Source organism: Watersipora subatra, chromosome 1 (assembly GCF_963576615.1).
Source record: "Watersipora subatra chromosome 1, tzWatSuba1.1, whole genome shotgun sequence".
Lineage (NCBI taxonomy): Eukaryota > Metazoa > Bryozoa > Gymnolaemata > Cheilostomatida > Watersiporidae > Watersipora > Watersipora subatra.
The window spans coordinates 41,299,471-41,327,466 of NC_088708.1; the positions used below are offsets into that span (position 1 = coordinate 41,299,471).

General features: G+C 36.0%; 2 protein-coding genes across 3 annotated transcripts in view; one reads left to right on the top strand and one right to left on the bottom strand.

The window, feature by feature from the left end:
- The first annotated feature begins 14,820 nt into the window (after nucleotides 1-14,820).
- LOC137403152 (uncharacterized) lies at nucleotides 14,821-27,584 on the top strand. Of its 2 annotated transcripts, XM_068089412.1 has the most exons (4): nucleotides 14,821-14,964; nucleotides 15,128-15,357; nucleotides 20,131-20,473; nucleotides 27,396-27,584. In XM_068089412.1, the coding sequence occupies exons 2-4, from the start codon at nucleotides 15,184-15,186 to the stop codon at nucleotides 27,506-27,508; spliced, it is 630 nt and encodes a 209-aa protein (XP_067945513.1). In that variant the 5' UTR covers nucleotides 14,821-14,964; nucleotides 15,128-15,183; the 3' UTR covers nucleotides 27,509-27,584. The 2 variants fall into 2 exon arrangements, with proteins under 2 accessions (XP_067945513.1, XP_067945512.1); XM_068089411.1 differs by having other exon boundaries at nucleotides 14,821-15,357.
- LOC137403104 (splicing factor 3A subunit 1-like) overlaps nucleotides 27,584-27,996 on the bottom strand; it is a 32,283-nt gene continuing 31,870 nt past the window's right edge. The window contains exon 14 of the mRNA XM_068089408.1: nucleotides 27,584-27,963. Within this exon, the coding sequence (XP_067945509.1) occupies nucleotides 27,862-27,963 (102 nt within the window). The 3' untranslated portion in view covers nucleotides 27,584-27,861. The remainder of the gene's footprint in view (nucleotides 27,964-27,996) is intronic.

Genomic DNA, 27,996 nt, shown 5'->3' on the forward strand with positions numbered 1-27,996 from the left:
TGGAGAGGTATGTTTCTCAATATGAAGCAAATAGTAAAGAAGGTAGTGGATATAGAGTTTGCTACTATTGCAAGCATAGTGGCCATGAGATGTGGAGTTGCCCCTCTATTAAATGTTATTCTTGCGAGCAACAAGGACATGTATCTCGATATTGCAAGAACAAGGGTAAAGAAGTATGGTATGGCAATTGAGCTAGCAGAAGAAAAAGGTATTGGGACAGAGACCGTCCTCATGATGTAAGAGATAAGTGGAGTAGACCCAGAGATAACAGTATGAACGGGTATGAGAGAGACAGTCAGTATGAGAAGCAAGATATGGATAAACATGATGAAAAGTACAGTGACAGTAGCAGGAGTAGAAGCGCAATATTTGCTGGCTCTAGGGATAAATTTGGTGAAGATCAAAGACTAGGCCAAATAATTGTGCACAATTTAGAAGTTAATATAGTAAATGTCGAGTTTACGTTCGATACTTAGGCTGAGGTGTCAATAGTCACCGAAGCAACAGCCAATAGGTTAAGCCTACGGTTAAAAAAGCCATCAACAGGTTTAGAAAATGCTGATGGTAGTGAGCTGAAAATGGTTGGAATTGAAGTAGTTCATTTAGAAAGTAAACACAGGACTATGGATGCTGAAGATTATGTGGTGAAAGAATTGAGAACGAACTTTCTGGGCATAACTGAGTTACAGCAGCTAAAATTATTTGCTGTTGTAAATGCATTATGCGAGAGCAAGTTTGAGCCTGTTAAGGAGTGTAGAGGTATTAAGCCAGTGAAGCCATTTTTGTCGAGAACCCTTACTGCTGAGTCAAGTTGTCTTGTTTCAGATGAAGTCAAGTTGCAAAACTTGACAAATAAGTCTGACAAGGAGAATGCTGTTAAGAAAGACCACACTGGTCAAAATTTGTGGACTTGTGAAACTAAGGGAGTGACGAGTAGTGGATGCACAGTAATAGAAAGGTATACCGCAAACCAGCTCAAGGACTGTGGTGGAGAAATTGGTATGCAAGCGGGGATAGCCCAAGGCACCAGAGAGAGGAATGTGTCAATGAGAAATAATGAAAAACAGTCACGCTGAGGTAAGGGAAGGTGGTAAGAAAGTAGCTGTACCAGTGTCTCTAATGGAGAAAGTTTGCTTTTTTGTAGCTGAGGTGTCCAGAGATGGAATGTTGGACAGAAATGGTCGTGAGAGAAAGGTAGCAGAGATTGAGGGAGAGGAAAGGGAAGTACAAAGAAAATCAAGAGAGGAAATGGCTAGGCTGAAAGCCAAGCGTGAGACAGAGGTCATGAAATTGGAGAATGTCAAGGCATTCAGAGTAGCTGTGCAGGATTTAGTCGAAGTTCAGTGAAAGATTGCTGGTAGCAGACCTGCACTGGTAGAGGTTCAGGCCGAGCTAGATAAATCTGGGCCTATGTCAACTCTTAGCTCTGCGGTGCCATCTCCTGTGCAGCCGGTTATGGCCTAGGTGGAGACTTTCCACAAAACCTGAAAGACAGACGGAAGATGAAGAGACAGAGATGAGGTTGAGGAGTCATTACTGACCCAACCAAAAGTCTCATGGCTAGTCGAGGTCAGTGTAAGTAGTGTTGGTAGTGACAGTGATCACAGAAAAAGTATTGGTAGCGGCGGGTCAGGGTGATGGAAAAGCGAGTGCACACCGGCAATAGATCTGACAGTAATGAGAAAAATATTTTTGGAAGTGGCACAGGGTCAGACAAGCTAGAGGCATAGCCTAAGAAGTCAAAAAACGAGTGACACAAGGTGAGTTACTACTTCTGCTTGTTAGTAATAGTATGGCCCAAAACAAAGAGAAAAAAAAAGGGCATGCTGTACAATGGGATTTGTTAGGCTCAGGCTATATTGGCTCTCAGGCTATATTGGCCTCTGGGCCCACAGGTGGTCTTGGCTAACAAGCACTACAGGTGGCCTTGGCTCACAAGCACCACAGGTGGTCTTGGCAATTGTGGTGAGTGAATAAAGCTGAATAAAGCTATCGAATAAAGCTAGTGGGGAAAGCTAGTAGATTAGGTAGTATAAAGCAATATGGGGAGTACATAAGGAAGTAGTACGAAAGACCTAGAGGCATAGCCTAAGAAGTCAGGAAACGAGTGACACAAAATGAGTTACTACTTCTGGTTGTTATTAATAGTGTGGCCCAAAACAAAGAGAAAAAAGCAAAGGCATGCTGTACAATGGAATTTGTTAGGCTCAGGCTATATTGGCTCTCAGGCTATATTGGCCTCTGGGCCCACAGGTGGTCTTGGCTCACAAGCACTACAGATGGTCTTGGCTCACAAGCACTACAGGTGATCTTGGCTCACAAGCACTACAGGTGGTCTTGGCTCACAAGCACTACAGGTGGTCTTGGCTCACAAGCACTACATGTGGTCTTGGCTCACAAGCACTACAGGTGGTCTTGGCTCACAAGCACTACAGGTGGTCTTGGCTCCCAAGCACTACAGGTGGTCTTGGCTTACAAGCACTACAAGTGGCCTTGGCTCACAAGCACTACAGGTGGCCTTGGCAATTATGGTGAGTGAATAAAGCTGAATAAAGCTATCGAATAAAGCTAGTGGGTAAAGCTAGTAGATTAGGTAGTATAAAGCAATATGGGAAGTACATAAGGAAGTGGAACAAAAGGCCTGATCTCTTCTTCGCCTTCTTTGCATCAGTTCATGTAAGTCTATTTATTTATACAACAGACACTAGCTATAATATGATTGCAGGTTAATAGCAAGCAATATATATCAATTGGTAGAGATATTTCTCAGTTTCTCAATGCATATTTATTAAGAGATCTTTTACAAGTAGAAGGTAAGTTAACATATTTATTGCGTACAAAAGGTTTAATATCGCTACACCAGAGAAAGAAGGCAAAATATAGTGCAATAAAAAAATGGACAGTAAGTACGACATTGAGTTTTCACCGTTGTAGTCGCAAAAAGTACAAGAATATTTCATGCTTGTGGACGAGTAATATGTCAATCAATTTGTATCGGTATTTATAGGCTGCTAGCATGAGTAAGAGAGTTGATGACATCTTCTCTAAGTCTATAATCCGGCAGCTTCAAAATGCTGACTCAATGTATCTATATTCCGTTTTAAGTGATTTATGCCGATTCAATCGAATTTGAATTGTCATTTACAAGGCTTACGCTTAACACCGGTCCGATGTAGTGTATATGTATGTTTTATATTAGCAATATTTTATGTTAACCATATATTACCATATTGTTCTAAGATTTGCATGTTCCCACGACCAAATACGAGCAAAGCGATTGTTTGGGAGCTTTATGATAAATGCATATGCGCACACAACTCCTGTAAAATTATTCGTCAACGGTCGTTATCAAACCCTTGTACCAAAATCCCATCAAAAATTTAACCATTTTTGTGTAGAGTCGTTTAAGTCTAATAATGATACAAAACACATATAAACATATTTAAATACGTTACCAAGTCATTGAAAAGTTGACGCAATATCCTAAAACTAACCCATCTGATCGGATTATACATAAATAGACAGAATAATTCGGCCTAAAATTGCAATAAAAACTTGACAAGCTTTTTTTAATCAAAATTACGACTGGCCAACGAAACGCCGATAAGGCCGTGCGACAAATAGTAAAACCATTAAGTCGTGCGCATTTTACGAGAAAAACGTGCACATTTCACCAGTCTTTGGCATTGTCCAATTGCCGAAGGTTTCTGTTATTACATAGAAGTACTGAAAAGTAATCGTTTCTTTTTTGCCGATTCTACCGGACTCTGACATTTTGGACACTTATAATCAGTACTTTGGTAGTCCAACTGATGTCCAAAGCAGTAAAAGTAAAGGAAATGACGATGATATTTTTCTAATGATTCTTATAAGATTACTACAATATTTAATTGTAAGAATAATTATTTGATTTTATACGATTATTATGAGATTTAGTTATAAGAATAATCATTCGAATTTACAAGATTGAAGTATATAATGACCGATGGTGTGAAATATGTTACCGTTATTATTTTTCTAAAGATTTTGTTGATGATACTGCGGCTGTGCCCAATATCGCGGTACTGCCAAGCCGTTTTTAATATCTGCAAAATTAAGTAATAGGCCTACATTTTCTTATAGATATGCATCTATTTCTATGACAACCAGTTAAAATCTGTTTAGATTTTTAAATTCAGCATAATTTTTTAGATATGAATACAGAAATCTAGATAAATATCACAACTTCTTGATATTGGTTGCTATGACCAATAATATACAGCCCCCCAGCCTGTGTACATTACACAGCAGCTTGCCATTTTACTTCTAATATTGCATTTCTCCTATTGTAGGGAAGAGATATAAACATATAATATTCTCCTTTCATTATTGCTGTTTGTTGTACAAAATAACACCCAGTACATTACAGCTACCATTACAGCTACCATTGCAGTTCTCATATTGCACTGCCATTTGACTGCTAACTTTGCATTTCTCAACCAGCAGTACCCTTTCTTTTTTCCAATATCACTTTGGTCATGGGCTGTATGACAGGGGAATTTCTAGTACTATATGAATACTCAGTAAATTATTAATACTCGTATCTCTTGATTAGTTAGTGACGAATACTATTGTTTTTGCATTCGAAATATTTTATTGTTGCAACAGTTGACTTAATTATTGTGCAGCCAATCAACTGTTGATTTTCCCTTGGTTTATTATATAATCCCTCAGTTTTGTCATTGCTGTTGTGTTATTGCTTTGCGCTGAGAGATATAGCACCAATAAAGATACTAGCGTTCTTTTACTATAGCTCTGCTTGAGTTTCCAAGGCAAATAGAGGATAAACTTCTTGTCATTGTTTCTGGCTTTAGCATTGTGATATTAGCCCGAGTATCATAGCTGCATTCACTATAAGCGCTATTGACCGAACAGCAAGAATTATTGCAATTGGCTTACTAGGGTGTAGAAGTTGAGAGAAGGCGCTCATGAGTCTGTTTATCGGCTTACCATCGAGTCTGTTGTTCGGCTCATTCTCGAGTCTGTTTACCGATTCACCATCGAGTCTGCTTACCGACTCGCCATCGAGTCTGTGTGGGCTCGATCTTGAGTTGTTGAGTTGCCTATCCTTTCCTAGTTGGGTTTACTTCAATAGGCAACATTCGCATCGCCTGTGAAAGGGCTAAATTTACCTTCCCAAAATTCTGATGAGCCATTTGAAAAATACGCCATTTGAACGCAATCTCCAATTGACCGGCACTACAGAGGTTATGTTGAAAAATAGAGTGCCATAACATTCAATTAGATGTTTTACGGTGTTCATATTTCTTACCAACAAGAATAATATGCCTTTCTTTTGAGATTTTTTTCCGTGACAACTTGCACTTTAATGAGTGAAAAGTTTGCCATGCAGCACTTTGATAAATAGTTTGTTTTTTTAGCATTGTACAGATAGTCTGCTTCGTATTTCCACAATATATAAGATAAGACATCATCAATCCAGCCCTTGTATATGTACGGTGTTGCAGAATCCAAGTTGAGAGAGTATTACATGGTATTTCGATCTTAGCCATAATCTCAGTCTTCTAAGTTCCTTTGACAGCTATGTGAAAGGCTTTTAGCAATGTTTCAATACAGTAGCTTATTTACTGTTTGCTAGGACTCGAAAAACGCTATAACACATAAGAAGCCTTTTCTCAATCTACTACGGTTTCTTGTCACGTGGACACTCAGCCTGGGTTTATGAACTTCTAAATAGACAATAATTTAGCGGCCCAGCCCGCATGACTGCTCTGTTTGTTGAACTAATTCCTTAATAGCCTGTGATTGAATGATTAAAGCCACCTTTAGTGTTTTTAAAATTGAACTTAAAACCACTGCAATGGCAATCACGTGACTTTGACACTGATAGCGATACCTAACGCATGCGCCATATTAGAGAGCTAATCGCGTGCTAGTTACTTATATGTTAACAAACAGTGAAAAATGACAGAAATGTACATGTTGAATGGTTATTTTTCACTTCGGTGTTAATGAAAATTCCTCCTACACAACGTTTAGAGTGCCCTGATAGAAGAAAACCTATTTATATTATATGGAGTAGGATATAATATATAAGTGGAGGTAAAATAGGTTTTAGTGGACCATAATATTCATACAAACTGTTGTATTACAGATGCATAAACCCAGCAAATGATATATTCAGGCAAATAAAAACTGATTATATTACAGATTCCTAAACCATAATGGAGAAACTTAGCACATGAAGTATTTCAATAGAAACAACACATATGCTGCCAAAACAGAAAGTTTTCAAGGTTTAAGTGATAATAGCTCATAAATGTATGATATGTAGGATACAGTCTCTGTAAAAGATGGAATAAACTACAGCAACAACTAAACGGAAATTAAAAACAATTGTATTAGTGAATAATCAAAATAATGCAAACAAGGAAATGCAGAAAGTGGTGTAATCAGATGATTAAACCTATACATAGACGTTACAGAAACTGTGTAAAAGGAGATTTGTATACCACGGGATATTAAGCCAAGGTGCATCAGAGTTTCTTAGAACTAAATCAGATTAGCAATAGCAGTACAACAGCAGCTACAGATGAATATTACAGTGATTACATTGTTACTGGCCTTTAAAAACTACTACTTTAGTATTCATATGCCTCAAAGATGCACCTTGCAGTTTGAATGTACGATTTTTAACATAATGGTGCTGTCGGAGATCATAAAACGACTGGATGAGGTTTTTCATCAATGAAGCACAGTGATTGGATATGCCATCTCCCGTGTCCGTAAGGTGTTTCTCAAGGCATAACACATCACTAGATCCTACACTACTGATAACATACACCACACAATGGAGTGGATCTGGCTTTGCATTAATTTGAAAGTATCGATCTGCAGCCAGCAGGATCCTGATGACACCGTCTGATGGACGCACCAATCCTCCATTGTTTTTTAGCTCAACTGCAGTATAAAGATGTTGTTACTGGATACTTGACTTAGTGGTAACCTGCGACTGATGGTAAATGTCACGTGACAGCACTTTAGTTGGCTTTCGCAGGATGTAGCCAGCTATATTGACTATACCGTTACCTATAACAGACAGAGGTTTTGACATCTATCATTGTGGGCTCCACAAACCGATCAACTTCTGGAGTAGCCTGCATCATGAAACTTTCGTCTTGAGCAGTAACATTAGCTGTCTTACCAGCATCTGATTCTCCACCACATTTGCTAATAAGTTTGCGAAAGGTAGCCTTAAACTGAGTAACAGTAGGATTATTATTCTAACCTAATAAAAAAGCATCAATTATAACAATTACATAAAATTACAAAAATGAACATTTTATTCACTTAAAACATAGTACCCTTGAAGGTTTACTTGCAAAAAATTCACATTACAGTTATTTTGTATCAAAAGGTTCACCAGGTCTTACTCTCCTGTGTTGTAGGTGCAAAATATGTGGAAATGTGATTACGAGCTCTTATATGCTAAACGAACAGTTAATCGCAGCCATCACAAAAGCACTGTAGTTTAGAATCTCATTATTTCGATGACGTACACAAACATTGTGGTTATTGTTTTGACACGTGATGTTATCATGTGAATTGAAAGGCCAATAAAGGGCTCAATATTAAACGTCTCGTAGCACTAGTTTAGGACAAACACGTCGGGTTGTACCGTAAAGCTTGTATCAAATACAAATGCTCGTTACATTACAGTTTCGTTTCAGCTTGGTCTAATTGTCTAGTCGTAATCTGATCATGTGACCCATACTTCCTACCAAGTGGCGCGAACAATTTCTGTAGCATTTTTCGACTATCACAGGTGTCCAACAGGCTCCTCATGTTTATCACAGAATGATATGCACTCCTTCGAGCTGAGGTTGAAAAATTAAACAAATTTTTAGGGTAGGTTTTGAGATATCAGTGTTCAAAGTGACAGCATTACAATGGAAAGAGATTCCAATCTACGACTTTTCTGTGATGGCTGCGATAAACTGTTCGTTTTTGAGCTTTTCAGAGCTTGTAATCACATTTTCACATATTTTGCACCTACAACACAGCAGAGTAAGACATGGTGAACCTTTTGATACCAAATAACTGTAATGTGAATTTTGTTGCAAGTCAACCTTTAAGATACAACAATACAGCTATGATCATGACTACAGATGAAAACTGTAACCATGATCCTGAAAATAAAATTGCTCGAAATGCTACCATTTCGCTAAGTAAAATGAAAATGTGGCAATTTTCACTGGAAGTCATTCACACACATCTTAGGCATAACGCCTAATGGAAACTTTTTTATCAAGCATGCAAATGGATTGCATCCATGAGATTATTTCAACAGAAATGCCAACAAAAAATTGCAGAAATACTGCAAAAAAGTACGAATTATTGCCACAGATGCATTACTAAGAGATTCACATTAACATCTTCTGATAAGCTGCAAACATATTCATAAGCACTTGCTGTGGCGGCTGCAGCTGTTTTGCGTGCTGTTTAAGGTTTCTGAAAGAAATTTAGATATACCTACTTTAAAGATGTGGTTGCGTCAAAAAGGTCGATTAATGAAATTAAGACCTATAAAAGGCTAAAACATCAGCTATAATTTAATGCCATTTTTGTCTTTGTAGACCAACCCTGTCCAGAGATATATGCGTTTGATTGAGGCCCTCTTTTAAAAAGCTCACGTTCCAGCGGGTGCTTCTTTCGTGACGTCACTAGTGATACATCTGAAAAGAAACCACGATCGATAAATATAAGGTCGCTTCATTAGCCAATCATCAGCACGAAACTTATATATAGGTCATAATAAATGTTATCACTCGTAAAACGCGTTGTCTGTGATCTCAAATTTAGGGATTTTACTCTATTATTAAATCGCATGGACATCGATATTTACTAAATTTATTAACATCGTTACATTAATGAATTGCTCGATCGACCCGTTTTATTGGCGAACAACATAATTGTAAAAATTGCTGTGAAGTTACTGCAAAGGTGACTCCGAGTTTTCTGGGCATCAGGTGGTTAAAGTGTTACGGAGGAAGATCGGAGAATGGAGGTAAATTTATCTTTTACTTTGAATCTCCTATAAATATACTGTTGAGTTTACATTCAGATTATATTTCCCTGTTTGAGGCTAAAATGTAATTTCCTGCGCGTGCGTGATATGTATGTACAGTGAGTTCTTGACGGCTTCTTTTTAATCCATAGCATCTAGCAATACAATGGCTTAGATTTATGAATATACTAAAGGTAATATTTTTAGTACTCATTAATACATGTACTAATTAATAAAATTATAACTTTCTACTATCACTAATCATCGTTTTATATTCTTGTATCGGTTCACCTAGCTACATTTGCTTCAAATTTTCTGTGGCAGTTTTGTCTAGTAAATTAGATTTATGATTTGACTTTAGATGTTCACTTCTCACTTGTAGAAAGGGAAGAAAATCGATTGATCAATGCAAATCTTTAATTTCCAGAACCAAAGCTTCGAATAGTTGGCTTGGCGTACTTATGCCTTTGTTAAACATTTATTCGTTTTTAAAATTACACTCGCAATCTATCTACATGTAACTCCCAATTTGAAAGCTTTCAGTAGGTACGCGTTCGAATGATATATCTATGAATGACATATATTTATTGCATTTGTTTTACTGATAACAGGATGTTAATGTCGCCCCACCAGCCGAAGAAGCTTTGTCAGTGTAAAAACTGCCATAAAGGGGAAAGAGAGACTTGAATGTGTGCTGCATAAACCATGATGTTTTGTTTGAGTTTGTTGCAATAGATGAATTTGTCTTATTGTATCAGCTAAAACTATGTGAGTGGCCACGACTTGATATTTTTAATAAAAGCTTTATGCCGAGATGAAAATTTTTGTGCTTGTACAAATTACATAATAAAATAATATTGTTGAAGATAATGCAAAACATGATTTGCAGAATTTTGTAGTGATTTGGATGCGGTATATGGATGTCCGCAGAACTGGAGAATGTGAGTTCAAATCCAGTTTGCAGCAGACTTCTCATCCTTAAAACTCTATCCCTATGTATATTCTTTTCAAAGACGCAGCTTGCTTATTTTACTTATGATAGTAAGAAACTAGTTTTTGGTGTGGGCAATGATATACAGCCCGCCCCACCCCCAGGGTAGGTGACGGGCATAATGTGGGCGGGGCTTTTGAGAGGCTGTATATCGTTAGTGTGGGTAACGACGGAACTGTGCCGCTACAAAGACCTTATCCTACATAGTAGTTTGCTTGACAGAATTACCGTAGACCGGTAGAATTGGTAGTCGGTACTCAAATGTTTACACAGCATTTGGGGAAAGTGAGTAAGGCAAATTTTCAATTTTCGTTATGTGAGGCCTTTGAAACATTCATAATAATGTATCTGTAGCTGGATTTAAAATTTTATTCTAGCCAACATGAGCAAATACAAAATAAACTATATGCCAATAGAGCCGCGTAAGACTAGACTTTTATCACATATTGACAAATATATTACGCGCGACATCATTTTGGGCAAGTCTGGGCATGTTTTTTTGGCCTGAGCATTTTTACAGCGATCAGATTTTTTCGATTTTAATCTTCAAATATCTTTGCAATGAGATCGCCTAACACAACAAACAACATGTCAACTGATAGAGAAAAAAATGTTTTATTTTAAGATCAACTCAAATTTGACCCAACCACATCTTTAAGTTGAACAACCTAGCAGCACTGTGCTTGACAATATTGTTTTGAATTCAATCATTGAAAAGCACCATTTAACGTTGAAAGAAACCTTCAAATGACTGGGCAGTGTAAACAGTGTAAACAGCATCTGGTTTCAGTTGAACATTCTGGCCTGTTCTGTCAAAACATGGATTATTAAAATGTTCGTTGCAGACAAGTGCCCAAGGACCGGGCTTATTCACTCGTCTGCAGTTGCAATACCATTGTAAATAACTAGAGTTCTCAGTTAGTTTGTTGGAAATCTAAAAAGTAAAATGAGATTGTATTAGTTAGTTAGCGACAGTAGTAATAGCAATAGTATTATTACCCTCACCTCCTTACTGGTAGCTAGCGATATATAGGTACAACAATAAATAATATTATAGGCACTACAAACATTTTGTTCAATTATGTATAACTTTAGAAATAACGCACTGGTTTGTAGTTCCTAAATATTACAACAAGTAAAATTTCAAATTTGAATAATAAAAAACCTTCGTTCTGAAGGAGGAGAAAGTTCACTCACTAGCTTATAGATTCGTCTAATCACCGACAACATACAGTCACACTCACATACTCAGTAGTGACACTGATCGACTCTCACTCACCCAGTAGCTAGTGTAGCAGAACTAACTAGTGGTAGTACTAACTAATAGTAGCATAACTAGTAGTAGTAATAGTAGACTTTAGCAATAGTAATACAACTAGTATTATAAGTCTCACTTGTGAAATGTTACGCCCTTTTCTTTGAAAGTCGATTCCTGCGGATTTTGCAGTTGATAGAATAGTGCACCTACATCCTTCTGTCTCTTACATGAATTATTAGTAGTAATCTCAGTAGTCTGTCCCTTTGATTTAGCGGTGTATTCGTGACCTTCCATAGCTGTTAAATCTGATGCTAGATTTCTTCTCTCACATTGAACACAATGAGATTTACCCATGGTTAACTTATCATGGCCCCAGCGGGATTTCCCGTAATCGCAAATGACCTTGGCCATTCCAGGGGTTTGAGTTCAATGGTTTTTGATAGCTGAATACTGTCACTCAACATCTCTGGCTTTCGCACGCTCACAGCTCCCAGGTGCCCAAAAGATCAAGCCACTTTTCGGCACAATGGCGGCCTCATTCACGTGACTGCATGAATGCCGTTATAACTTGCGTCCAATTTTTCGTGGAGCCATAACCGAGGATGCAATGGAAAGCTGAAAAATCGTTCTACAACCTGCTGTACTTTACTTGCGGTTAACATATGCAGGTCTTTAAATTTGAGCTACAATTTATTTTTGCTAGAGAATCTTTTTAAATGCTAAATTTGAATGCATTTTTCTGGATTATGTGAATGTATTTAGCAGTGTTGTATAGATCCTCATTGCACAGATTCATGTTTGCATGTTTGCAGCAAAAGCTGGCTGTATATCTGCAATAGAAAGTGAGGTATAAGCCTCCTCATCGAAAGCCCATTTTGTATAATTGTCATGGCATCATCGTCATCGTATGGTATGCTACAAGTCTGCAATTTTATTAGCTACATAGGTAATGATGATCATAATCTATTATATATATACTACAAATATATTCAAAACAAGTGACATAAACAATGTTTACAATATTGTAAACACTGGTACGTCGCCCGCATGGAACAATATTGTCGGTATCGGTCTGTTAAGGATTTAGAAGGTCGAGCATTGAACCTAAGGGCTATAGTTTATATAGAATTCAATGGATCTATGGCTGGGACCAGCCTAATTGATTCAGTTGTGGGAGGGTTTCGGTTGTCGGAGGTTAGGCTCGGAGAGGTTTGACTGTACAGTAGGCGTTCCTACAACAAAAATAATCCGTTCCAGAAACATCTACGCTATAGAGATTTTGATAGCCAAAATAGCACCTGACTAGTATATAGGCTATATTTGTCTTTGACTATATTGGCAGTGTGTATATTGTTGGTATTTATGTAGAATAATATATGCAGTCTCACAACAGGATCGTATGCTTGCAATACTGTGTTTTTGTTTTTATAGCCCGTACTACAATCATCCTCTTTAGGTTAGCATGGCAATAATAAGATTGGACATCCTGATGAAGCAAACCCATAAACAGAGCAGAGCTGGTTATAAAACAAAACACAGATTTAAATTAAAAATCAAGTAGGCTACATCCGCTATATAATATTTTTCTAATATATGTTATGTATTACCTATATTTAATATTATATATCAGTAATATTATTAGGCCTATATATAGTAATATATATTATACAGTATTATACTAGTAGAATGGTGGCGCTGCTCGGGTATAACAACCTTTTCACACAAAAATTATTTTTATTCAACATGTACCACAGTTACCATTCTAACTATTAAACTTCATATCATGAGAAAAGAGTTTTGTGCAGTTCAAATAAATATAGAGAAAATATAAAACAACTGTAAAGGTGTTTAAATGTGAAATAATTAGCAAGTAGCGGCTAGGTAAAGTCTGTTTTGCTACAATGAAAAATGATTTGATACTGATACAATTAATATGAATAGAAAAAACATAAGAAAATCATGAATACGTTGAATTAATAATAATAATAATAACAATAATGATTACATAGAAGTGTGTTTATAAAAAAGATTACTGTTACAGCAGAAATTATCTATTAAAACTTTGAATAAACGACACTGGTACCTCTCGATACTGGTACAAATGTAAAGAACCGGAAACAAGTGTGAAACGGCACATTTGAAATCGAAACCGCACATTTGAAATTGAAACGGCACATTTTAAATTGAAACGGCACATTTGAAATTAAAATGGCGCATTTGAAATTGAATCGGTAAATTTGAAAACTACAAAAACAAAAATGGAGAATGAATTTTAAATGGTCCTTTAAAAACCCTTGAAAAACAAATGCAAAAGGTAATATTAATAATTAAAAAAGGATATGTTTAGCGTGTGCAATTGCGATAAGGATACAGTAGATAAGATGGTTGAGAATGATAAGAATGGCTTAGACTAGTGGTTATGCTCTCTCGTCTGTAGACTTGTGATTTGAAAGGATAGGGTTCAAATTCAGCAAATTTTTCACTGCAAAATTCTAATTGCTATAACCGGACACTGGGATGACAGACCAACGAACAAAAGACAAACAAACATTGAGATTTACACATAATATATATTATTATAAATATTATATATAGTAATATATAATATATATTATTATATTATGTTATAATTATATGTGATAATATAATATGTTTCCTGTACCTGTGCTTTGGTTCCCAATGCAATGGTTTGACAAGCAATGGTTGTCAGAAACTCATTGGCATTGGCCAGCACACCAATAGTAATCACTATAAACCATAACTTTGTGGTTTCATGACACTTGGCAATCAGCCAAGTAATCTAATTCTGTAGCCTGTGAATAGTTGTTTGTTGCAGAGCCATTGAGTGTAATTACACTCAATGGCTCTGGTTTGTTGATGTCCTATACGTTGTCTTGCCTATATCAGTTCAAACTGCAGACTCACAATGTGAACTGGGGGACATAATTATAGTTGTTGTGATGCTGTAAGGGATAACTTGGCATAATTAATGATGAATGCACCGGATGGGTATAGACTCTCGGTCGTGTGGTCCATTAGCAACCAGCCCTGGAGCTAAGCTTTAAAAACACTTGTACATCTCAAGAACAATTTATTGTAAATGAAATAGAAGTTTGACTTTGAATTTCAATCAGAATCAATATGTAAATTACTCATCAGCGTTACTCAGTCATCACTCGATTCCATCCAGTTGAGTGAGCAAACATTTATATAGGAAATTACTCGTCATATAATTGGCTTGCTCCTATAACGCTAAATCAAACCCGACAGACCTGATCTACTTCATTCGGCGTCTTCAGCAAAGCCAGTAATCGCTTATCATCTGCCAGCACATTAAGTGAGTCTCTTGGGAAATTTTGATGCACTTAAAACATTGGAATATCTGAGAGAACGCTACTCAGTTAGCTGGCGTTTGGAAGCCAGCAGTCTACGGTATTTTCATTCTATTTTTCGCCGCTGATATTTCAATAGCAATGACAGCGTGGTGATTAGATATAACTTGACAGATTGACCCCTGAGGTCATCTTCAATAATGTAATCATACACTCGTCCAGAAATAAATGTTTAAGAGCCACATCTCGATGAGGTAACCATAAAGAAGGAGTTACTCTCTGAGGCAGCGTTGTGATTCGGCAGCGGTAGAAACAGGTATTTATGGCAGTCATTACGTGGAAACAAACATTTATAGGAGCCTCTATTCTTTTTCTTATCGGATTGATAGTGGCCACGTTTTTCTGTTATGCCGACTCAGCAATTCGCAGCATAAAGGCGAATTTGTCTGGACCTTTTTATTGTTCCTTTATGTGGATAGAAAAGAGATCAATTATATGCCACGAGGAGACAAATACAGAAGGTGTCACATACACGATGCCTGGCGACTGCGTATATGTCCTTGTTAGCTTTAAGGACTATGGTATAAACGCTACCCAAGAACGACCCAAACCGATCAAGTTGTCAGGGAGCTATTTATATGACATAAATCCTTCGACAACATCACATGAACGACTGTATGTAGATGGATGGGAGATACAGCTAGGAAGGGTGAGTTTGCTTAAATTCAAGTATTAATAAAAGTCAGAATAATTGCAAAATTTAAAAAATAACATTACATTATATTTTTAATTGTCTTTTTGTCACTGTCATGCTTTAACACCAGATTATACAATGAGGCAGGAAAGGGCTACACTTTTACATCACTTATGCCTACAATAATACTACTCATACCACATTGAAAATTGAAAGATGAGATATTTATATTTATTTGTTATGACCAAGTCGTAAGCTGTGGCAAAATAAGTTCTTCAAATTATACCCATGGCTCCTATCACTAATGATAGAATGATTTTTCAAATCTTACAAAAAGGTATGCAGAAGTTAGTAAGTTTGTAAAGATATTTTAAGAAACTTGTTGAACATTTGAGGATAAATACGGTTATAACACAAAACTGCTCAGCGATAGGAAAAAAATTTGATTAAAAATGGGTCAATATCTAAAAGAGATAAGCTTTACATGTAGTAGTAGCGATGGTAGTACTAGTAGTAGTACACGTAGTAGAAGTAGTTGCAGTAGTAGAAATACTAGTAGTAGTACTAGTACCAGTAGTACTAGTAGTAGTAGTACTAGTGGTAGTAGTAGCAGTGGCAGCAGTAGAGATACAGTGGTGTGCATAAACTTGGAATCACCAGTTAAATCTTCAAATATGTATGTTTATATGCTGTTGTCTAAAAAATTCTTTGGAGTTAAGTGCCTCAACCCCATCAATATATATATCATTTGAAAGGGAAAATTCTGAAGAACAAGATGATGCCAAATATTCAAAAATATTCTCAGATCTTTATCGCTGGGGGTGGATCTACCGAAAGGCAGACTTATTGCAGGCTATGAATGTTGTTATTGAAAATTGATAAAATAGGATACAAACAAACTCTTTTATACAAATTTGTGGCCCTGAAAAGGGCCGTTGGGTTATTGTTGGTCTTCAGAAGGACTGGTAAGGTGTCTTGAGCTGAGCATTAGTATTTTATTGGCCAGCCCTTGTTCTTGATCACCATCTGACACCGTCGAGGCATGCTGTTTACCAACTTTCTGAGCTCTTCAATTAGCTCTCAGGATTAATATAAATCACTCAGAAATGATTGTGTTAAATCAATCAATGCATTGTTTGAAAGCACATCTTCTGCTGATCAGATTGATATATAATATCTGGCATGGCATCATAATTGGCGGGGAAAATAGAAAGCAAATGGAAGATCCATTCGATATAGAGTGAACAAAACAATGTGATTCCAAGTGTATGCACACCACTGTAGAAGTATCAATACAAAGTGAATTTTAACCTGGCTGCATAGTTAAGCACTAGCGACATAATATTATGGCGTCCTGCAAGACTGTCTAATTAATATTTATTGAGAGAAGCTTTAAATTTAATTTGAATTCTTTTTGTGCTCTGACAAAGCAATAATAACAATAATAGCAATAATAGCAATAATAGCAATAATAACAAAACATAATTAGCTATCGGTGTTAAGTAAGCATTTTATATTTGTTGTCATATTATCTATAGTTTCGAAAAAGTTAAAATAATAATACATAAGACTGAAGTTCGATGTGATTTTAGAGCATGTGCTCTGCTATGCACCATATCTAAGAGAACAAATATTTGTTTTTAAAAACATGCCCTTGCTTTGAATAAACATGCCCTTGCTTTGAATAAACATGCCCTTGCTTTGAATAAGCATGAATTTGTTTGTGGGAATATTCACTTCTCAGAAAAAGCACATGTACATTAGAAAAAATATCCATGTTTTGCATACATGTACATGTATGCATGTACATGTATGCATGTACATGTATGCGTGTACATGCATACATGTACATGTATGCATGTACATGTATGCGTAGTACATGTACATACATATGTACATGCATAGCAATGTATGCATGCAAGCATACATACATTAGCATACATCTATATGTATGCTAAAGAAAAATTTCCATACTTCAAACTACTGGAGATATTTGCAACTCAGTAAATGTCAACTCTTATTCACATGACCGAAGAAAACACAGCAGTTGCTATGGTACAAAAGTGGAGTAGACAAGATGCCTGCTGAAAGAGTTTCTTTCAGATATTCTAGTCTAAAACACAGCCCATTAGGATGACTGGAGAAAGTATTCGACCTCAAAACATGTTTTCCATGACTGTGCCACGAGTTTGTTTGATAAGTTGAGTAAAGGTCCTGGAATATGTTTGAGTAGAGTTTTATTCAAATGTTAATTTGGTCATTTTAGATTGTATTTTGTTGAGAATTTTGTGCTGGACCTTTTAGCTGATTATAAGTTAATGGAAATAGACCTGTACCGAGTATTGGTATGCGTGTGCTGTTGATATTGGCAACTAATTAGACCTTGAATCAAATGATGCTTGTTTAAAAAGGCTACAGCTGAACAAACTAGGCTAATAGCTTCAGACCTTGAAATAGGCATTTAAATGTATATACAAAGTGAGGATTCAAGATATGCAGGTAAAAACACAATATTTATGAAGCCTGCAATATAAATAAGGGTAAAAAGTAAAGGGCTCATTTTGAAACCTTTTCATTCAATTAAAATGGTTTAGATTTTGTTTCTATCACTAGACTGACTAGAGTGATATAAAATGCTGAAAGTTTTTATGTTTCTTTTTATTATTCTGTTTTATAATGTACAGTCGTACCTCGACATATGAAAAAATCGAGGTACAAGCAAAATTTCGAGCAAGTTTCTTCCTCGTGATAAGAGTAATCGCTGAGATAAGAGCATACGAGCCGATTCTCAATCGCCCCTATATGGACAAGTATGCAGAAGGTTACTTTCAAGAATAGCATCGCTCAGTCTTTCTCCTCGAGTCAGCTTGAAAAAAAGTTTTTAAAAGTTAGGCCAAAAGTTATAGTGAACGCGAGGCGAAAAGAACGCGAGGCGACAAGCCTGAAACCTGAAACCGATAATAAAATTATGACAACAAAATTAAAGTAAGTTTAGTAAAAGATTAAAACTTGGCTTTAAGTTTGTGTTTATTAAGCTAAATTCATTTCAAGTTAAATTCAAAGTTCCTGTTACGTAGCGTCACAAAAGTTTAGTGTACCAAATGCGTAGCTGCCAAGTCACTCTCAGACCCCGTTAGCCACTACATCTGTCTCGAAGGTAAAATCTTACAGTAGCGTATATAGTAATGTTACATTTTATTGCAGATTTTAGCTACTAAATAGGCATTTATTACGTTGTTAGCGTATGTACAGAACTACAACAATTAAAAACACATTTTTCTACTGTAATATCCCGTTTTATGTGGTTTTTTCATAGTATGGTAACGGATTTGCATTTAGTTAATTTACATAGGAAATAGTGCCTTGAAACATGAGTAAATTGACATACGACCTTATTCCCAGAACGTATCTATGCTCGTATGTCGAGGTATGGCTGTATCTGTTTTACTAGGCACGCAACATCCCATAATCTAAGTAATTTTTTCCAGATCGTCGGAGGCAGAATGATTTGGCTCTTTCATACGTTGTAAATATTATTTCTATTAGCCTTAAAAAACATAGCAGCAAAATGACTGCTTGTTTTGACATTTTGATTTTTAAAAGTTGTATACATAAATTCCTCATCATTGATTTTGATCGCTAATTCATATTCAGTACACATTAAAGCATTAGAAAGAACTTATTTCGGGTCAATGATAACCATTAAAAAAACATATTATGAATAATGGCTTCAAAAGAGCTGTTATTGTGGTGTTAGCGGCATCATCTTTAGTTTTAAATTGAGTCAACGTTCATTCATGGAAACTAGTCAGGCTTATTGACGTCACGGCAATCATCTTCTCTTGCTGTACAGTTTACTGTTTCACAAGTCATTAGTTTTACTTTACAAAATTAAAAAGTGTTATAATTCACAAGGAAATGATTCTCTTATAGAAAAATAACCTTATTTAGAGATAGTAGTCGTGATACAGTGATAAATAGCCCAGTGCACACTAGAACTAATCTTGAGGCATGTTAGAGCACTGATTCTTGCATATAGACATTTAGCCTGACCTCCCTATTCGTTTTCATGGCTGCATCCTCTAGAACTAACAAGGGCAGTCTTGGACCCCTGCTAAAAATAGCTCTAATCATAAAGCCCTGCATTAAGCGAACGATTTAAAGGAGATACAGACCAAGCCTGTGTGTCCATGTTTTCTCGTCAATATGTTAAACTATTTTAATAGTAACTAGTTGTACAGCAGACAAGGAAGTTTACATCCAAGGCTATTCTCAACTATCCCTCCCTTTTATTCTTTCTCCGTAGAAATATACCAACAGATGCTTGATCATTTTCAATAACTTTTCTAAAAGCAAATAAGTGTGCTCAGTACGAACATAATCGGCCAATTACACGGTAGATGTGAACTACTCAAAGCATCCTAAACAAAGGCAAACATAATAGCCCACCTTTCAGTCTGTATAGCCACATCACAATACCTACACTAAAGGTAGAAAGAGATTAGGTTTTAAACCAAGACCAAACATTAAAAGGTCTTTTGATTTTTATGTCACAGTATTGGCTATTATTTATTAAAAGCGCATCATGACATGTAAAACCTCATTTTAAATCTGCTCAGTTTTGGCTTTATTGAAATGATTTTACAAAAAATATGTAGCTTTTATGGATTATATAGAATTTTGTTCGGCTAAAGGTTTTCATATGACAGGCAATTATTTTAGGTTATTATTAGCACACAATAACAAAAATTTAAGTACTTATATCGTTATATTGATATTATATTGTAGTGCTCAGCAAACTACTGCGGCAACTATCGTTTTAAAGAAAAAGACAATAGGACAGTATATTTAGAAGAACCTCCTTTCATCCAACTTGTACGTGAAAGAGTGCGTAACTACAATGGTCTAATCGATTGTTTTCTAAATCTGGACAGACCCGAAGATGGCGCATATTACAAGCTAAATGATGTCGTTAATGTTCCTGAAAATCGAATATTTCGCTGGTATGAAGGCTGGATAATACTGAGTGGAGCTCTTGCCCTCTCCTTCGCATTAATTATATACATGCTTGTGATGTTCTACAAAGCGCGACACATGCCCAAGGTCGCTCAACCAGCCGTCAAACCCTTTGGTAAGACACATCTAAACCTTATTTCTCAACTTTGACAAATAATGTGCAAAATTTCAAACCTTCGCTGCCAGAAAATTTGGGCTAATTTGTATTCCCAAAAGAAAACATTGCAGAAGCGATGTGGGAGTTGTTCAACCTTCCTAATGTGCTCATGAATTTAAGCTTGTTGCATGTTGTTGCAAGGAATGATCCGACATTCGTGAAGCTTCCCTTCCGACATTCGTGAAGCTTTTCTTTGAGTGTCGGGTTCCAACAATAACTCTACCTATAGTTGCCGAATCTCCTGGATCTTGGAATAAGAGCTACCCTCCCTACAACTCCCTGATTCATTAGAACTCCTTAGATTTCAACAGTTTTCCTCAAAACTACCAGGATTTTAATTGCTTGCTGCAGATATAGTCAGTGGGATCTGTCTAGACCGAATCTGTGAAAGCTCTTAGTTGCATAAAACTAGTTCATAATCGAGTCTGTCCCAAGCAAGCATGCGAGATTCGAGGAATAGTAATCTAGGTCAAGGTACCTAGTTACTATACATATGAGCCACGATGAGTTGCTTTCCTTAATACACATTTGATGAATAACAGGTCGATGAGTTAAAATAGTGGCACAAAAATGTGGTTATGGACTGGAGTCGCATCAGCAAAGATCGATAGCAATCGGATCAATACAATTTTTTGATATAACTTGAAAGGTTAATCATGGCGAAAACTATTTATTAAACAAACCCAACCTATAGAATGTTATTTTTACATATTTCCAAATCTCACATAGTATACTTTGGTATTCAGTTAGTAAAGCAGACGGCTTTGCTTTTAGCTTTTAAGACGGTCATTGACGCTTGCACACCATATATTTTTTAATATGATTCAGAGAATAAGGTTTAAATAGTTGAACCACTAGTTTCCAACTAACGATATTAAATATTCACTCTAATGTCCTTATGTACTCCACAAAGCTTGTTTAGACTTCACGAGACGCTTGTGTCATGTAAGAATGTTCTAATTAGCTGCTTAGGCAGAGATCTGTCAGCTGGCCACCTGCTAGCATTACATCTAGTGACAATAACTGTCAAAGAAGGAGTTTGTTTATGATAGTCAAGATCAATAGCAAATGAAGCCAATAAATATTAATATTATCAATATTTTGTTAATAACATATTAATAGTATTATTATATTAATAATACATTAGTAGTATTAATTTCACATGAGAATTTCACAAAGCTTACATACAGTAGACGCTACTATAATGTAAGCTCTATATAGGGTAAATAATTTATGTAGTTTTGCTTCGTACTACGTAAAAAATTCTATATAATGTAAACTGTGAAATCAACGCAAGTCCTCAAATTCAAGTGAAATAACGCGCATCTCATGGTTAGCCTTCAAAGTATCGCTTTCCTTTTTGCCACACTTGTGAGCGAAAATGACGAATATGGTTGTCTCTATTATATATACTACTACCCTGGCAGTCTTGTTAACCGTGAGAAATAGTCAGGTGTGTCGATAAAGTACAGAGAATTAGTAGCTGCGCAGTTATTTGGGTAATCGATTAGTGCAGGTGTTAAAGTGTTGGTCTACAAATATGGCTGCCACAAGTTGCAGTATCGTCGAAAGATATATTTTATGCTTGTGAACCTTTTTGATGCATCAATGGACGGACAGATAGACACCACTTTTATTACAATAAATACTTTTGTTTTAATTTAGATATGCATGACATTTTTTATTGTTTTCCTTTTGCAAAATAGACCTCTATTTTTAGAATTAAAAAAACTCGATATAAATAAACATGAAATGTGTGCGATTTCCTTAACTTATTGTAAAGTTATCATGAACTATAAACCGAGTGACAGTGATAAGAAAAAGGAGAAAAGTTGTCGATACAAACCAATACTATTATAGTTAGTCATTAAAGGACCAAAGGTGTGAGTTTGGGAGGATCTTACAACAGATTAGACAATTTACATATATTTTACTGTTTGTATAACGTAAAGTCGCTATACCGCAAACATTCCCAAAATGGATTGTTTATGTTGTAGGAACGTCTACGGTAGTTATAACTTCTTTATATGTTTGTTAGTGTCAAAAGTATTTTTTGATTTGCTTCTGTTAGACTGCCATTTATGCAATCATATAATCGCAATAATACATCATATAAGCTTACATAACAAAGAATTAACAAAGTACACCAATGTATCCCTGGTGTGGTTCTAAATGGGATATATTCAGCGCGTGCTGTATTTCCTCAATGACTAAAAAGGTAGGACGAAAAGAAAACTAAAATTCAGGTAATGTCAAACTTTACTGACTTTTAAACTCTAGCAATAATAATATAATATTATAGCACTTGTATTGATAGGCTTAAACTTTTTAGCATATCTGACTAATAAGGTACGATAACGGTTCGGTCATAATTATATTCATCGTAATATTTTGTTTGTTTGATGGATTTTATACTTTCTTAAACAGAGTTTTATAATCTTCTGACAAAAGAAAACGATGCAGTGGTAATATTCTGCTCAAACTATTAAATACTTTGTCATTAGCTGAGAAGCTGTGTAACGATCACATATTGTTCCACAAGAAATTTGCCCTCCGTTAAAATGTAGTTGTCTTTCCCATAAATATTCTCCAGAATACGTTGACTGCTAATGTCATTTTTTCTCTTAAAAAGCTATTGATGAAAGTTACAAGAAAGCTAAAAAGCTCTCTTCCAAAAACCTTTGAAATAATGTTGCTTGATTGGCCCTGGACTTGTCCGTTACTCGTTCAAGAGCAGCTCATAAAAGGACAAACAAGGGGAGGGGGGACAGACTGATGCCCTTTAAGTAAGCTTCACAATAAGTAAATCTTTCTTTGTTTTGCTCATCAAATAAAGGAAAAACTAAGGACTTGGAGCTTATTGACTGATTTTCAAACCTGTCAGAAATTGACAACATGATAATAAACATAGTAGATTTCTGTACATATTTTAAAACAAATAATAATTTGTTGACATTATTAAGTACTATTAATAGTTATATAAATAAAGTATTTTAACTAAATCTTACATAACAAATAATAATTGTTGAACAAACACTAATCAATGATCTATATATAAGCACAAGAAGACGTATAACCGCAGAAATAGGTTCTCGTTCTTTCATGTTCGTTGTCTTCTCATGATTGCTCCTAGCTATCGCATAAGAGTGTGTTGAATTATAAACAAATTGTTTCTACTAACAATCATTTTCGCCTCTAAATAATCAAATTGAATACTAATGCAGAAGTCTTGGCATATATTTACTATCACAATCTTTTTTATTTAGCGCAGCAACGTTGGTAGTAGTGAGCAACTGGAGGCCATGCTAGTCTATTCCAGAATATTCCAGAACTTGGTCTCAGTTCTTTATTATATTTTTGGACGCTGTTGGAATTAAGATGCTGGTGAAAGCACATGTAATGTTAATCAATGACATTTCGCGCACTGTGACCAGGCGACATGAGTCATACCGATTGGTGTTTTAAACGATTGTCAGCATGAATAAGTTTGGTATCCTGTTAGGGTCTCAATTGTTTATTTCTGGTTGATAAACACTTTGACACCTTTAAAAGTTACTGGAAACACGTTCCGTCCACCATTCCAATATTTGTTCGAAAGCTCCAATTAATTGATGTCAATAGTCTTTGCATACCTAACTTGCAATATCCTGCTCATTCACCCTTTCGCTGGGGAAACGACATAAATGTCATTTATCGGTTTCGTGGGGAAACGGCAAAAGTGTCGTTTTTGGTAGAAGTTTATAAAGCCGTCGCCTATTAACAATAAAAAGCATATGAACGCTGTTAAGTTTAAAATATTGTCTTTAAGATATTTATTTATAAACTACGATATGAAACGATTATTTGAAGAGCATCTCTTTTGCTACAAGTCAAGAAAAACGAAATCGCAATTCCAACGCAAAAATGTAAATTAGAGAAGCCTGGTGACGAGTGGTGACAAACCTTCATCATTCTACAACTTTTCATCCCACTCCGTTTTTAACTCTATTTTGATTACTTCTTCCTTCTTACTGAGCAAGTTGGAAGTAATTTGTAGGAGCTTATAGCAGCAGAATCTAACAAGTACTATGAGTATAGGCCTACACATATAAAGATTGGAGCTCGGCAACCACAGTCCAAACTGCATTTATGGGAATGTGCTACAGTAGAGCGATGAAGGGCAATTCTTAGTCCGTGTCTGAACAAGGGTTTGTGAAAAGCTCTAAACAAAGTAACTTATTTTTATAGAAAGCATTACATCCAAAACCATTCAGTAAATATCAGCTCAAGCCATGTATGTTCACAGAATGCCGATTTTATTGAATTGTCAACAAAACATTGACATGGTCTTTTTCAGAGACTTTTATCGGGTGAAATGGCTAAACACAGTGGGTGTGTATAAAGCATTGAAAAAACTTTACATGCAAAAGCAGTATGCAAAAAACTCTGCTACGCACACCAAAAATATGCATGGCCAAGGCTTGGTGTAAATGTCTGCTGTGACTACACACCCTGTTGAACGGCGTGATCTGTTGATAAATAGAGCGACCAATGAAAATATTGGTCTCAGCCATTCAAGCCTGTAGCGTACTTACTAAATTTTCTCTTATCGCTATGAAAACACAATAAGTATATTGAATATCTATTATTGATTATCAACAAGTTGTGATGGCAATAGATTTTGTACAGCTATTTGTCCTGCTGTATTTGTGTTCAAGGAAAAACATTACACGCTGACAGAGAAAATCAGGGAAGTATAAAATCATTATGAGCTCGTAAAGTAAACAAAAAACTTAAGATTTTAACAGATCTAATTCAATAAATAGTTATCTGTATAGTTTCATACATAGCCTCAACTCACACAAATGACTTTCACAGAATATGCGCTACCCGTGAGAATCCTTTTGGGCAAATATAAATAGTGGTTTTCATAAAGCCCTGTAACAGTTGTTGTCATTCAAGAGCAAATCTCAAACAAAATCAATCTCCACATGAAATGAATAAAATGGAATCAAGACTCTGTTGATCAGGAGTGAATTATTTCGATAAGTCACCATGGCATGTCTTTTTCTTTCTGCTGTAGACTGACACGTTCATTTAGACACGAAACATACTGCCAATAGTTCAGATATGCTACTGACGTATTACATCGGTTTATGTGTGTAGCTGCCCCTTAACCGCTACATCATAGATATGATGAGCTTGGTGAACCTCAGTGCCCTATAACATTCTCTTGTGTAATCATGGCTCTATTTTATAAATAGCTCTCTGTCACGCTGGGCTCATTTAAGTACTTCTATCTTTGTTAATAAATCCCACATTGTGCTGTTAACACTACGTGTGTCTGTCTGTTAGTCTGTGTAAACACTACGCGTGTCTACATCTCTGGCTCATTTAGTCCTAACTTTCCATGCATATGCTCTGTGCAATGAAAATTTGAAAATTCTGCCTGGCTCCTGGAAATTAGCCTCTTAGGCACCCTCCTGCAGGCTATCTGATCAAGAATGAAAATCTCGGGCATCACCGGGCTCATGGCTAGTCTCTACTAACCCACTCACAGTTCGGTTTTTCACCATTTTGGTTAAAGCATTACAGATAAAGATTTGCATCTGAACCTTTCTTAAACTCACAAGATCAGACTCATTGCAGCTTGGGTTTATTTCATCTAGATGCAGACCAATCAGCTTGTCCAGTCAGAGCCTAAACAATTGATTCGATGAAAATTTCTTCGGCTGATGTCATATTGAGTCCGAATCGCATGGTCGAAATCTTCTTAGTATGTCAACAACGTAGCTCTGAATTAGCAAAAATAAAGAGATCGCTTCTCAAACAGCTTGAGTGTTTTACAAATTTCAACAATCAATAAATTTTTCATATAATTTATGCTGACACCAAGTTTGGACTTGTCTCCCATCTGCATTATGAAGTCAAGAAATATGAATTACTCTTCTTCCTGCTGCCCACACTCATCTAGAAAATGGTTAAAAAATTTAGCTGTTTTTATACTTGCATATCGACTAAAAATAGAAGTTTTGTAGATATTTATATGCTCAACACAAACAATTGTCAAGGGGTGCAAGAGGACAGGCAGACTTAATTTATTTGTAGAAAATAAATTCCCAACATTCTTCGCATACCTTTCGCTGAATCCTGACTCAGCTATTCGCCATTGCATTCCATTAGAATTTTCTTCTACGATCTTGTATTTCTCGTCTAGATTTGATTTATTTATGTTCAAATTTAGGGAGCTGTCTATTAATCAATGTGTGAACCTGCCTTCAATTTTACATGCCTGTTAGCTCTGCAATACGCTTACCAATATTTTGTGAAACTGTTGTGACATTCATCATATTCTATCAAAGCCCGGTGCGCCATTTGATAAGTTATAATCTTTATATTCCGTCTGAGGTGCCTATTCATTCATTTCTTTCTGATTCTTTTCTAAACATTATCATCAATCTGAATCAATTTAAATTTCTATCATTTTCTTACTCACTATTACTCTGAAATATACTTACATCTGTCTATAAACGCCCTCGAATTCATCATCATAATCCATGTATTAACTCCTGTGTCTATGTCTTGTGTTACACACTTGTGTTATGCTTGAATACACACTTCAGAAGGAAAATAAAGAATATAACTTTTCCACTGACAAATCGCAAATGGCGCACCAGTCTTTGATAATATTCATGTTGTTCTGCTATATGGGTCAATAGAGCTCAACGGTGCTGTCACTCACTAAGCACAGTTTAAATTATTTATTCTGTACGGATTATCAAGTATGTAGTGAAGCTTGTGGCAACAGCCATGTTTCTGTTGAAAAAAAACATCACACAGCTATTACACACATACAAGATTTTAACAATTGTTTATATTATTTTATTGTAATACATTGCAGAGCCACCAGGACTCTTCACCCCAATACGCGCTATGCCAGCACACCAATCTTCCACCTGCAATTCATCTACTCAGGCTGAAAATGAAGAAATTGAGAAACTGAACCGGGTGTAGGATTAAAAATGATGCAAGACTACATTTTATAGCATCTTATTTTAATACTTATTGATCCGAGGAGGGTTGTGGGAATATTGTGTGTATATGCTATATTTTATACTGTACAATACATGTATATGTTAATGATATGAGTACATATAGCCTTAAACAAAGAATAACGTGCAATATTACAAATGGTTGAAAGAAGATTAGCTTGCCACCTTGAAGCAGGCAGGCACTCGGGGCGCGTGCGAATGCCCAGAGTAGTCTTATTGACCAAAAGAAAGACCTCTGACATTTATTGACATTTAATCATATGGTTATCATTCATTAGCGGTGAATCACTTCCTCCTGACTTAGCATTACAAGGCTTATTTCTTACGACCTCCTCTTTCCTTGGTCGATAGCTGTACGACGCTGCTTGGCATGAAGTTGTAGAAGGCCATTGTGTTTGAATCTTTGATGAAAAGACCCTGAAATCAACAATATAAACTATAGATGATGTA

Excerpts from the sequence above, each read along its gene's own strand:
- LOC137403152 (XM_068089411.1), top strand. The coding sequence starts at position 14,971 with ATGGCAGTCATTACGTGGAAACAAACATTTATAGGAGCCTCTATTCTT. Across the intron at positions 15,358-20,130 it reads GGGAGATACAGCTAGGAAGG|TGCTCAGCAAACTACTGCGG; the intron begins GTGAGTTTGCTT and ends ATTATATTGTAG. Across the intron at positions 20,474-27,395 it reads ACCAGCCGTCAAACCCTTTG|AGCCACCAGGACTCTTCACC; the intron begins GTAAGACACATC and ends AATACATTGCAG.